The sequence below is a fragment of the Hypanus sabinus genome, chromosome 19, assembly GCF_030144855.1.
Source record: "Hypanus sabinus isolate sHypSab1 chromosome 19, sHypSab1.hap1, whole genome shotgun sequence".
Taxonomy (NCBI): Eukaryota; Metazoa; Chordata; class Chondrichthyes; order Myliobatiformes; family Dasyatidae; genus Hypanus; species Hypanus sabinus.
This window is the reverse complement of record NC_082724.1, coordinates 69,561,936-69,575,505: the sequence shown is the minus strand read 5'-3', so window position 1 is coordinate 69,575,505 and position 13,570 is coordinate 69,561,936. Positions and strand designations below refer to the sequence as shown.

The following is a 13,570-nucleotide window of genomic DNA, read 5'->3' as shown; positions in this document are numbered from 1 at the left end:
AGACGATCACTGGCGATTCACCCACTCTAAAAAATTTTCTTCCAGTTCTGGCCACTGATATGTTTTCCTGCGGTTTGCACATTTCGTCTTTGGCATTTCCCTCAGTGTGTCCTTGGCCTTTCTCCACTCTGTCACTCTCTCTCGTTTACACTAAACTTCTTAGCAGCTGCAGAATTATTCGTTCCTTTAGCAAAATCAACATCCTTCAGCTTGAAGCCAGCACCATATCACATTCATTTTAATTTTTTATACATGGTGGTTGCAAACTCAATACTGAGCACACGTACTGATCCTGCCACCCTGTGTTATGTTTTAGCGAGATTATGATGGGTGCTAAATGGTTTCACGGGGGTTACATTTCAGAGGATTCTTTTCCATTGGAAACCTAATCCAAAATTTCTCTCCCTGGTTTATTTATTAAGAATTCGCCTATAACACTCTACAATGTGTAGGCCTGTTTTTTTAGTAGGTACTGGTTCACAAAATTTCCCGGTTCCGGATCTGGCAAAGCTGAGTACCAGCAGGTGAGATCTTGTCTGGTTAAATCAAAAACCTCTACAAAAGGGGTCGGCTTATACAAAGGTAACATGAAAAAGTCACTTTCTTAACCTTGAAATTGGGGGTTTGGCTTATACTCCAGAATATACAGTAAATAGTTTTGTTCTTTGTTTTCTTACTCAATCCATGAGAACACACCAAGACTTGAGTTTAAATAAAAACAAACTCAAATATTTACAAATGGAGCCTCTATACACTTCTTGTATTTTTTTAGAAAAATTGTGTGAAATTAAATGTATTAATTTTATTTCTTTATTATATATCTCAACAGTCAGAGCCTGTTGTACCAGAGTTATTTTGAACAAGATATTAGAAAATGGAGACAGCCAAAAGTTTGAGGCGTTTATTTGTTGGCGGATTACATCACTTGGCTTCTGAAAGTGAAATCAAAGAAATATTTAGCTCATTTGGAGATGTTGCAGCAGTGGATATTGTACTCAGGAAAGACAACCAAGGTAATGCTGAAGGAAACATGCAATTTCAGATGTACAAGTTTGTTGCATGTGCCCAATTCCAAATAGTCTGTCAACTCTCTTTGACTCTCAGTCAGTCAGTAATCTGTTTTATTAAATTGGCTTTCTTACGCTGCAAAAATCCAACAGATCTAAGAAAAAGGCAACACAAGTGAATCTGCAGATGCTGGAAATAAATAAAAAAACACAAAATGCTGGCAGAACTCAGCAGGCCGGACAGCATCTATGGAGGAGGTAGTGACGATTTTTTTAAGGCCGAAACCCTTCATCAGGAGTTAGGGTTTCGGCCTGAAACGTCGTTACTACCTCCTCCCATAGATACTGTCTGGCCTGCTAAGCTCTGCCAGCATTTTGTATTTTTTAGATCTAAGAAAAACATTTTCCACCATAAGATTTACAAAGATGAGATATATCCAAGCAAATATGAAACAACTTTCTGTAGAATCAGTATTAACTTAATTGAATAAATAACAGGATGTACAAATGTCTTCAACTATCTGTAGAAATGTTTTCTCATTATTGCAGTTAATTTTATATACTTAATGGGGTGTTTAGTACAGCAATTTATTTTCTTCTTCCTTCTCTCACCCCACCTCTACCATATCAACATCACAAAATGGAACAGCTAAATAGATAATTTAGCTGTGAATAGAACACAAACTCCATCTTTTCATTTAGATATTTTGGCATTGCTTCTAACAGGCTATCCATTCTTTGAACATGCACAGTAAAGTCATTTTTATATAAGATTTTTATGTAACTTTTACAATCAAATTAACTAATTATATTCACTTTTCTAGGAAATCCCATGAAGGCCTTTGGTTATATTAATATAAATATCTCAGAAGCTGACTTAAAACGATGTACGTATGTAATTAAATTTATTTATAATACTATTTTTGACTGTTTATCCTCTGTAAAGATCTCTGTTTTATTCTTGTTGTGTGTCATTTTTAAAATAAGATTGATTTTCATATGTGATACTTTATTAAATTTTCTCAAAGTTTGGTTAAAAATAAAATCCTTTTTAACGTAGTAAAATATTACTGTGGGGGTGTAAAACATTTGATTTTATATGCATTGCTGTTCATATAAATTTCAAACTTGTTCAAAAGCACTCAGGCCAAAACCAAAAAAAAAGTAGCTAATTTGATCCTTTTGGAAATCAGATGAGTATGATTCTTTTTGTTTGTTATTTCATCTGCTTAATTACCTCTATGGACATAATTGCATTCAGCATTTTTTGTGCTTTCTAGGTATTTCACATCTGAATAAATCAAAATGGAAAGGTGGAAAGCTGCAGATTGAATTAGCCAAAGAATGTTTTTTGCATAGGTGAGTAGCTTCAGTTTATCATTTTACCAATGATTATTTTATTTCTTTTTGATTTACTTCATTTATGTAGTGTTGCATTTTTGAAAGAGTTTAGAGTTACTTAATGAACTACAACATTGTACAGTTTAAATTGTCAAGATCTTTGTTGTCATGTTTTGTTTACATGTTTTTTCTTCGAAGTGTTGTTCCTACTATTGCAGCTTGCAGTCAGTCGATTGCCATTCTGTTTAATATCATATTTTTAAACACCAATTGAATTATTAAATCTGTTGTATAAAACTTAAATTTCACATGTTAAGAATTACAAAAAAAATTGAAAGTTTACCAGACCTTCATGTTTATGCATTAAAATTCTCTAATGCTGTATTGGTCAGCATTGAAAAGGGTATATTGTTTATTTGGATTTTCAGAAGTTATTTGGCTAAGTTTCACATAATACTCTTATTAACTGAACTATATCCTTAAGATATAGAAGCAGAATTAGGCCATTTGGCCCATCAAGTCTGCTCCGCCATTTCATTATGACTGAGCCAATTTGTCTTTCAACCCCAGTCTCCTGCCTTTTCCCCGTATCCTTTCATGCCCTGGCCAATCAAGAATCTATCAACCTCTGTCTAAAATATACATAAAGACTTGACCTCCACAGCTGCCTATGACAAAGAATTCCACAGATTCATCACTCTTTGGCCAAAGAAATTCCTCCTCATCTCCATTCTAAAAGGACACCCCTCTATTCTGAGGCTGCATTCTTTGGTTTTAGACTCTCCCACCATAGGAAACATCCTTTCTACATCCACTCTATCAAGGCCTTTCACCTTTCAATATGTTTCAATGATGTCAGTCCTCATTCTTCTTAATTCTAGTGAATACTGGTCCAGAGCCATCAAACATTTTTCGTATGATAAGCCATTCAATCCTGGAATAATTTTTGTAAACCTCCTTCAAACCCTCTCCAGTTTCAGCACATCCTTTTTAATCTGCCCCTCCACCTATCTTCATGTCATCTGCAAGCTTTACAAAAAGCCATCAATTCCATCACAGTACCAACACAGACCCCTATTGAACATCACAAGTCACTGGCGGTCAACCAGAAAAGACTCCCGTTATTCCCACTCTTTGTTTCCTGCCAATCAGCCACTGCTTTTTCCATTCTAGAATCTTTCCTGTAATACCACAGGCTTGTAACATGTTAAGCAACCTCATATCTGGGACCTTGTCAAAGGCCTTCTGAAAATCCAAGTACACAACTCTGACCGATTCTCCTTTGTCTATCCTGCTTGTCATTTCTCCAAAGAATTCTAACAGATTTGTCAGGCAAAATTTTCCATTGAGGAAACCATGCTGACAGTTGTCTATTTCATCATGTGCCTCCCAAATACCCTGAGACCTCATCCTTAATAATCAATTCCAACATCTTCCCAAACACTGAGGTCAGGCTAACTGGGCTATAGTTTCCTTTCTTCTGCCTCTCTCCCTTCTTGATGAGTGGAGTGATATTTGCAATCTTGCAATCTTCCAGTCTTCTGGAACCATTCCAGAATCTAGTGATTCTTGAAGACTCATTACCAATGCCTCAATTATTTCTACAGCCATCTCTTTCAGAACCCTGGAGTGTACACCCTCTGGTCCAGGTGACTTATCTACCTTTTTGTTTCGCAAGAACCTTCTTGCTAGTAATGGAAACTTCACACAATTCATGATCCCTGGCACCTGGAACTTCCACCGTATTGCTAGTGTCTTCCACAGTCCAAAATGCTTATTTGTTTTGTCTGCCATTTCATTGTCCCCCATTACTACCTCTCCAGCATCGTTTTCCAGTGGTCCAATGTCCGCTTGCACCTTTCTTTTACACTTCATATATCCAAAGATACTTTTGGTATCCTCTTTAATATTATTGGCTAGCTTATATTCATATTCCTTCCTTACATTCTTAATGGCATTTTTAGTTGCTGTCTGTTGGTTTTTACCAGCTTCCCAATCCTCTAACTTTCATTAATTTTTGCCCTGTTGTATGTCACTTCTTTGACCTTTATACTGGCCTTGGCTTCTCTTGTTAGCAATGATTATGTTGTCTTGCCTTTAGAATTCATTTTCCTCCTTGGGATTTATATATCCTGTGCCTTCCGAATTGCTTCCAGAATTTCCAGTCATTGCTGCTCTGCTGTCATCCCTGCCAGTGTTTTTTTCCAACCAATTCTGGCCAACTTCCCTCTCGTGCCACTGTGATTCCCTTTCCTCCACTGTAATGCTGATACATCTGACTTAGCTTCTCCTTAAATTTCAGGGTGAATTCAATCATATTATGATCACTTGCTTCTAAGGGTTCTTTTACCTTTCACTCTCTAATCAATTCTGGTTCACTGCACAACATCCAATCCAGAATAACTGATCCCCTATAGGGCTCAATCACGAGCTGCTTTTAGGCATTCTGGAAATCTCCACTCTTGTAATACAGCACCAACCTGATTTTCCCAATGTACTATGATCATTGTAACATTGCCCCTTTGGGAAGCATTTTCTATCTCCCGTCGTAATTTGTAGACCACATTGTTACTACTGTTTGTATATATTATAATTCCATCAGGGTCTGTGTACCTATACAGTTCCTTATCTCTATCCACATTAATTCAACATCTTTTGACCCTATGTCACCTCTTTCTAATGATTGGATTTCATTTTTTACCAACAGCCACCCCCTCTGCTTACCCCCATCCTTTCAATACAGCATTTAACTTTGGACATTAAGCTCCCAGCTAGAATCTTCTTTCAGTCATCATCATGCATGCCAGTCTGCTGCAAGTCCGTATATAGTGCACATTCAAATATAACATCTTAGTCCTGTATTCACCCTTTTTGATTTTGTCCACCTTTTATATTGCCACTCATCCTGTTGACTACAATTTTGCCCTATCAACAGCCTCTCCTCACTACACATTACCTCATCTTCAGCATTATCATTCGCCTTTCCTACAATACTCATTTCCTACGATATATGCAGCTCAGGACACTAGTTGCACCATGCTCAACTTTTTGATTCCTGACTTTGTCTGAGGTCTTACCAATATCTGTCTCCACAACCTTTCTACTAACTGTTCTGGCATGCTTGTTCCCATCCCCTTGCAAATGTAGTTTGAATCCTACCATGCAGCATTAACAAACATTCCTGCTAGAATTTTAGTCCCATCCTATTTCGGGTGAAATCCGTCCCTTCTGTACAGATCTCACCTTCCCTAGAAGAGAGCCCAATGATCCAAAAATCCTATGCCCTCCCTCCTTCACCAACTCCTTAGCCGTGTAATAAATTGTATAATCTTCCTAGTTCTGGCCTCACTGGGACGTGGCATGGGTAGTAATCCTGAGATCACAGCCCTGGAGGAACTGCTCTTCAGCTCCTAACTTAGCACCTAACTCCCTGAACATCATATGCAGAACCTTGTTATTTGCTCTACTGATGTCATTGGTACCTACATGGACCATGACCTCTTGCTGTTCACCCTCTCAAGAATGCTGAGGCCTCAATTCGAGATGTCCCAGCTCTGGCACCTGGGAGACCCACAGATTCTCCTGTCCGCTCCTCTAATTAATCATTTGTCATGAAAAATCTGCCTTTTCTCTCCCCCCCCCCCCCCTTCCCTTCTGAGTCACAGATCCAGACTTAGTATCAGTGTGACTTTCCTCAGTTAGGTCAACAGTATCCAAAGTGATATACCAGTTGTTGAGGGGTATGACCACAGGGGTATTCTACACTGGCTCCTTAACCCCTTTCTGCTTCCTGACTGTATGTATCACCCCTCTAGCCTCTCGAATGACCTGGAGTTTATTCAGTTCCAGCTCGAACCCCTTAACATGGATTGTTAGAAGCTGCAGCTGGATGTACTTCTCGCAGTTGTAGTTGTCAGGGACACAGGAGGGCTCTCTGGCTCCCCACAACCCGCAAGAGGAGCAATCCACTAGCCTGCCTGGCATCTCTACTGTCCTAGCTGAGCAGATGTAAAGCAAGGAATTATTTTTTATCATCCCATGGAATTCATGTGATAAAGTGGAAGTGGTATTAGTTAGTGGATAGAAATCATACTGGTTAAGGTGACTGGTATATAATGGTGTTTTAGGGATCTATGTAAGATCTCTAATTTTAAAATGTGTATATACAGAAATATAGTAAAAATGAAATACATTAATATTAATAATGTTAAGGAGCATATCAATAGATTGCTTGTGCCTGCCATAATTTCCAAATGAAGGGAATGGAGCAAGGTCAATGCTATTTAAATATTAAACATACAGAATTCTTCGACTTCTAACTTCCGTTAATGCCCCTCCTCCCCTCCTTACCCCATCCTTGACATATCTAGTTTTTCCCCCCCCCTCCTTTTTTTTTTCTCTCTTTCTGCCCATCACTCTCCCCATCTCCATCTCCCTCTGGTGCTCCCCTCCCCCCTTCTTTCTCCCCAGGCCTCCCATCCCATGATCCTTTCCCTTCTCTAGCTCTGTATCCCTTTTGCCAATCACCTTTCCGGCTCTCAGCTCCACCCCACCCCCTCTGGTCTTCTCCTATCATTTCATGTTTTCCTCTCCCCCTCCTATTTTCAAATCTCTTACTATCTTTCCTTTCAGTTAGTCCTGACGAAGGGTCTCGGCCCGAAACGTCAACAGTACTTCTCCCTATAGACTCTGCCTGGCCTGCTGCGTTCCACCAGCATTTTGTGTGTGTTACTTGAATTTCCAGCATCTGCAGATTTCCTCGCGTTTGCTTTTTAAATACAGAATTCTTGTCATTTTGGCCTCAGATAGAAAGAGTTTATGCAAAACTGAACAAAAATATTATACAAAATACAAGAGCGCAACTAATTTTTTTGTCTGTTTCTGGGCACCAAGTTTAAGAAGGTTCTTAGAGGAACTGCAGAGGAGTTTTTGGCAGATAGGCAGAATAATCAGTAGTGACATAAGGGAAGAACTTATTAGCATTGTGCATATTGAATTACTGTTGTTTGGAAAGCACCACCCAAAAAGATGGTGAAAGTAGTTTTGACAGCTGTCTTCCATAATTAATTGAATAGATATTTGAAAGAAAAAGAATACATGTTATGCAGAAAGGATGGGTTTATACTATCTAGATTTCATTCAAAGAAATGGTAGAGGCAAAATGAGCCAGATAGTCTCCTATTATAATATAATATATATATTCCTGTTAGTTATTGTCTTGGAATCAAGCAAGAGTTAAAATGTTAATAATTTTTCAAAAATATATTGCTTTAGATTTGAACCTGATTCTTTTTCTGCTTTAATTGATGTAGACTTGCTGAAGAACGACAGAATGCAGCTAAAAGTAAGCACAAACCACATGTTGACAACATAACAAAGGTGGTAGAGTCTCTAAAGAAAGTTGGTGTTGAGAATTTTAAGATGAAATCTGCTGTTCCGGGAACAGAAGTACCTGAACATAAGGCAAGTAATGATTCTAAAATTCGTTTTGTTTAAAATTTATCTTGTAATACTTAAATTCTGAAATTATGTTTGAAAATCATGCAGAATTGCAAATTACGCAGGACAACAGAGTAAATTTATTTTCTTTTCACTTTAAAAGATAATAAATTCAAGACAAAGGCAAATATCAAGACAATCTACATTGTGAAATTCTCAATTTTCTATTGCACTTTGTGTTCCTCACATTTCAAGAATTTTATGCTACTACTGTAAGAGGAAAAACACTAAACATTGATCTCCACTTAAATTGTATTTAAGTGATCTCAGGGTATGCAGATTCATGACAAGGCTGAATTCTGTTGGCCTTTCTTAATCTCTCTTGACAAGATATTCAGAATTCCTACCAATCTCACTTTTTGTAGCTGAGGAAATGGGAGATTACACAAGTAAAATTAATATGTTTATTGTCTTGGAAATTCAGCAAAATTATGGCTTAGCTTCCATAATCTTACTGTAAATACAGTCCCTTGACTTGCACCATCCTGGTGAATGTTTTCCGGATGAATGGTACTGAGCATTCGGTACAATGTGTTAACTGCACTAATCTTTGATTTGAAGTTTTGTTGTTTTTCCCCCTGCCTTTGTAATGTATAGTATGTTAGCTGTGATGAGAAGGTAAAGAAATAATGTAACTTCTGGGTGGACATGCAGAGTTAAATACGTTAATCTAGAGGTGGTTGTCACTGCTTTTATGGTCCTTCTCATGGGGTATTGCTTTGCAGCCTTTTCCAGTTTAATAAAGAGAATTGTTGAAAGTTGACTGGAGATAAATGTAAATATATTTAATAAGCCATAACTGGGTTTTGAAGCAGCTTGCTTAACTGTACTGTTGCTGAATTATCCTTTTAAAAAAATTAATGACCCAGAAATCGATCTATTTGTATTGAAAATTACTAATTCTATATATCTGAACTAGTTAATGTTGCAATAGGTACATTTAATGTCAGAGACATGTATGCAATACACATCCTGAAATTCTTTTTCCTCGCAAGCATCCACAAAAACAAAGGAGTGCCACAAAGAATGAATGACAGTTAAATGTTAGAACCCCAAAGCCCTCCCCAGCTCCCCCATCCCACGCATGAGCAGCAGCAAAGTAACAAACCGCCCCCCCACCAGCAAAAAGCATCAGCACCCTTCACCAAGCACTCAAGCATGCAGCAGGCATCAATAAAGACACAGACCCGAGACATACCACAGAATCTCGCCCTCATATGAGAAAAAGAGGTGTCCCCATTTCACAGCGAGAGGGGAGACATAACAAACAACTCGCTGATTTACAATGTTAAAGTACGTTCTGTTTTTTCCCAGCTCTGTGCCCCGAGAGTCAGCACCAAAAAGGTGCAGCTCTCTGGGAACACAACCCCCAGCAGCTAGCCCGATGTTCTGTGTTCTCCCGCAACGCTTCAGTCAGGGGCACTGGCCTAGAATCAGCACATCTCCAAAGCCACGAAAATCTGGAACCCTGAAGGAATGTTTGACTTCCAGGCCATATCCCTGGGATATCAAAAAGTGGCCGGCCGTAAGACTCTGAGCACGGGTCCCACTTCCACAAAGAACCAAAGTCAGAGTGTATCTCCAGGTCAGGGTCTTCAAAAGAACCCTGAAAATTGAATTGAATTTACTTTATTTCTTACATCTTTCACATACATGAGGAGTAGAAATCTTTAGGTTACATCTCCGTCTAAATGTGCAAAGTGCAATCATAGTAATTTATAATCATTTATAGTTAATAGAACAGTCAATTTAACATAAAGTACACTCAAATCAGTGTGAGTTAATCAGACTGATAGCCTGGTGGTCCTTGCTTTAATGCTGCGGTACTGTTTCCTGGATGGCAGCAGCTGGAATAGATTGTGATTGGGGTGACTCAGGTCCCCAATGATGCTATGGGCCCTTTTGACACACCTATCCTTGTAAATGGCCTGAGTCATGGAAGTTCACAACTACAGATGCGCTGGGCTGTCTGCACAACTCTCTGAGAGGAGGAGCACTTAGAGGAGTACATAGCATCAGTGACTAGCTACATCAGCAAGTGCATCGATGACGTTACTATGTCCAAGACCATCACTACACGCCCTAACCAGAAGCCACTCCTCCTCCCAATGACCAAGTGCTGTGTCATACCGTGGCTGATGTGAGGAAAGCTCTATGCAGGGTCAACCCACGGAAGGCTGCTGGACCAGACAATATTCCTGGCAGAGTGCTCAGAGGATGTGCAGACCAGCCGGCATATGTTCTGACTGACATCTTCAACATCTCCCTGAGCAGCTCCACCGTTCCAACGTGCTTCAAGGCTGCCACCATCATCACCATGCCGAAGAAGTCTTGCCTGCCTCAACGACTACCGTCCCATTTCACTCACATCCATTTTCATGAAGTGTTTCGAGAGGCTCGTCATGAGGCACATAAGGACCCTACTGCCCCACCTCACTGGACCCCTTGTAGTTCACGTATCGTCCCAACCACTCAACAGATGACGCCATCGCCACCACCCTCCACCTGGCCCTAACCCACCTCTACTGCAACGATGAGGCCAAACTCAGGTTGGAGGAGCAACACCTCATATAATGTCTGGGTAGTCTCCAGCCCCTTGGTATGAACATCGAATTCTCCAACTTCCGGTAATTCCCTCCCTCTTCCTTCCCCCATCCCACTTTCACTCTGCCTCCTCTTCCAGCTGCCTATCACCTCTCTCATGATTCTGCCTTCTTCTACTACCCATAGTGCTTTCCCCTTACATTCCTTCTTCACCTTTCCTGCCTATCCCCTCCCTGCTTCCCCTCCCCCACCCCTTGATCTTTCCTCTGATTGGTTTTTCACCTGGCACCTTCTTTATAGGGTCTCGGCCCGAAAAGTTGACTGTTCATTTCAATGGATGCTGCCCGACCTGTTGAGTTCCTCTAGCTTGTTTGTACTTGGAGATTCTAACCTGATCCCTCAACACCACCTCCATAGCCAAGAAAGCCCAGCAGCATCTCTACTTTCTGCGAAGGCTGAGTAAAGTCCATCTCCCACCCCCACCACCCCATCCTCACCACATTCTACAGAAGATCTATTGAGAGCAGCCTGAGCAGCTGCATCACTGCCTGGTTCAGGAATTGCACCGTCTCGGATCGCAAGACCCTGCAGCGGATAGTGAGGTCAGCTGAGAAGATCATCAGGGTCTCTCTTCCCACTATTACAGACATTTACACCACAAACTGCATCCGCAAAGCTAACAGTATTGTGAAGGACTCCACACACCCCTCACACAAACTCTTCTCCCTCTTGCCATCTGGCAAAAGGTAGCATTTGGGCTCTCACAACCAGACTCTTTCTTCCCCAAAGTCATCAGACTCCTCGATACTCAGAGTCTAGACTGACATCTACATAATTTATTATTATATTGTAATTTGTCCTCTGCTGTGCCTATTGTCTTGTTTATTAATTATTGTACTGCCCTGTGCTGTTTTGTGCACTTTGTGTAGTCCTGTGCGGGTCTGGAGTCTTTGTTGTTTTACGTAGTCTAGTGTAGCCTAATGCTGTCTCACATAGTCTAGTGTAGTTTTGTGTTGTTTTATGTAGTACCAGGGGGCCCTGGAGGAATGTCATTTCGTTTTTACTGTGTACTGTACCAGCAGTTTATGGTAAAAATGACAATAAACTTGACTTGACTCTGCAGAGCCCTGTGATTAAGGGAGGTACAGTTCTCATACCAGGCAGTGATGCAGCCAGTGAGGATGCTCTCAATTGTGCCTTTATAGAAAGTTCTTAGGATTTGGGGGCCCATACCAAACTTCCTCAGCTGTCAAGGTGAAAGAGGTGCTGTTGTGCCTTTTTCACCACACAGCTAGTGTGTACAGACCACATGAGGTCCTCGGTGATGTGGATGCCAAGGAACTTAAAGCTGTTTACCCTTTCAATCCCAGATCCATTGATGCCCGTCTCCATTCCTCCTGTAATCCACAACCAGAAATGAAATTGTTTCTGAAGATGCAAGCAAAGGAGTCACTGTTTAGCACCATGTTGACAAAGTAGTTGTTTGAATAATGTCGAATATATTTTAGAAATCATTGTCTAAAACATACATTTTAGGCATTATTTTATACCAAGTATTTTAAATTATTCTGTATTTTTTCCTCAGGACTGGATTGTGAGTAAGTTTGGAAGAGTGTTGCCCATTCTTCATCTCCACCAAAACAATAAGAAAAAAATATCCTTTTATGTAAAACTAATAGTTTTTCTGATCACTTTACAGCAATTGAAGTAGTATTGCAGTGTAATCATTGTTTTAATTTATGAAATATGGCAACCAGTTCAGAGCAAGTTTTCACAATCAACAATATAACTAGGTAACCTGCTTTGGTGTCAATGGAGAAATTTATATAGGCTTAGGCTATGTCCACACTGGATCGGATAATTTTGAAAACGCCGGTTTCACATAAAATCAATAGGCATCCACACTAGGCGTTTTTGAAAATACCTCCATCCACATTAAAACGGGTATTTGGGTGAATCTCCTCCTACTGGACATGTGCAGGACACATCTACAGAAAACAAGCGACGTATTTGGTGTCAAATCTCGCTGTGAAGGACTTGGCACGCATTTGTCCAGTTACAGGCTAGAAAAACTTAAAAGGAAATTGCCAAACGATGGACAGCTGTTGGCTCTCACGCAGGAGGACTTAAAACAAAAAAAAACATACTGGAGTGTATGGAGGCAACCGACAGGGAGTTCACAGACTCCCTGTGTAGACAGTATGACCCAGCTGACGACAAACATTGAAAAACTGACTAACTCTGTTGCAGAGGGATTTGCAATGATGGCCCCCCCCCCAGTACTTTTCAGTGCCACAATACCAGCCTCACAGCCACTACAATAGCTACACATATGGACACATAGACCCCCGGGTGGCCCCACCAACATCTTCCCCACTCCCACAGAGGGGTCACCCTGGAAACATTTCCTACAGCCATAGTCTCTTCACCAATGAAATTGACGACAGCTACAACTAAATGCAATAAGGCTTGTTACTGGGCAAAAGTGAAATTTACAGTACCTCATTTGTTTGCCTTTACTTTTGCCATGTCTTTCTGTATTATTTTGATGTATTTAATATGTGCAATAAAACAAGTTACTGGGCAAAGGTGATTTTATTTTTACCTGAGTAAAAGTGAAATTTACAACTTTTTTGGCCTTAGCATTTTCACGTCTATGCCAAACATAAGCTACTATTTAAAAATGACACTTCGGAAATAGTGACAATTGCATCTATTGAATGTTTGCACAAGCAATACATTAATAAAGCACCTTGTTAAATGTATAAAACGTCTGCATCAGTGTTATCTTGTATTTCCATACAATTAGGTTGTTACTCATCTATTGTCAGAGAAGTACTTGTGTAAATAAGTAAACCACCTTCATACGAGCAAGGACAGAAAACAGAGCAAAGTGTGTATACTTATTAAGTAAGTAATGGGTCAAAGTATTTGGTGACTACATTTCTAACTCTTCTGGCTTCAGTCTCGTTGCCGTCTGTTCTGAAATTGTTAGGTTGTTTGGGGGGTTGGAATTCTCTGTCATACTGCAAAGCTGCAGTAACATTCTGCTCAGGGACAGTCTCCTGAAGCCGTCCACCATTGTTGTTGTGGTGTTGGAGGTTGCATTCAAGAAAACAATGAAATGCCGCACTGCCGCTACCATGTTTTCCAGCACATAATGACAGTGTTTTTAAAAA

General features: G+C 40.1%; 2 protein-coding genes across 3 annotated transcripts in view; one reads left to right on the top strand and one right to left on the bottom strand.

The window, feature by feature from the left end:
- The window catches only part of cenpp (centromere protein P), a 401,228-nt gene that overhangs the window by 348,640 nt on the left and 39,018 nt on the right, over positions 1-13,570 (bottom strand). The gene's annotated exons all lie outside the window — the stretch shown is intronic.
- The window catches only part of nol8 (nucleolar protein 8), a 66,776-nt gene that overhangs the window by 14,895 nt on the left and 38,311 nt on the right, over positions 1-13,570 (top strand). For both annotated transcript variants that reach the window (XM_059944618.1, XM_059944617.1), the window contains exons 2-6: positions 830-1,013; positions 1,832-1,894; positions 2,288-2,366; positions 7,661-7,811; positions 11,977-12,047. In XM_059944618.1, coding sequence (XP_059800601.1) covers positions 875-1,013; positions 1,832-1,894; positions 2,288-2,366; positions 7,661-7,811; positions 11,977-12,047 — 503 coding nt within the window. In that variant the 5' untranslated portion in view covers positions 830-874. The remainder of the gene's footprint in view (positions 1-829; positions 1,014-1,831; positions 1,895-2,287; positions 2,367-7,660; positions 7,812-11,976; positions 12,048-13,570) is intronic.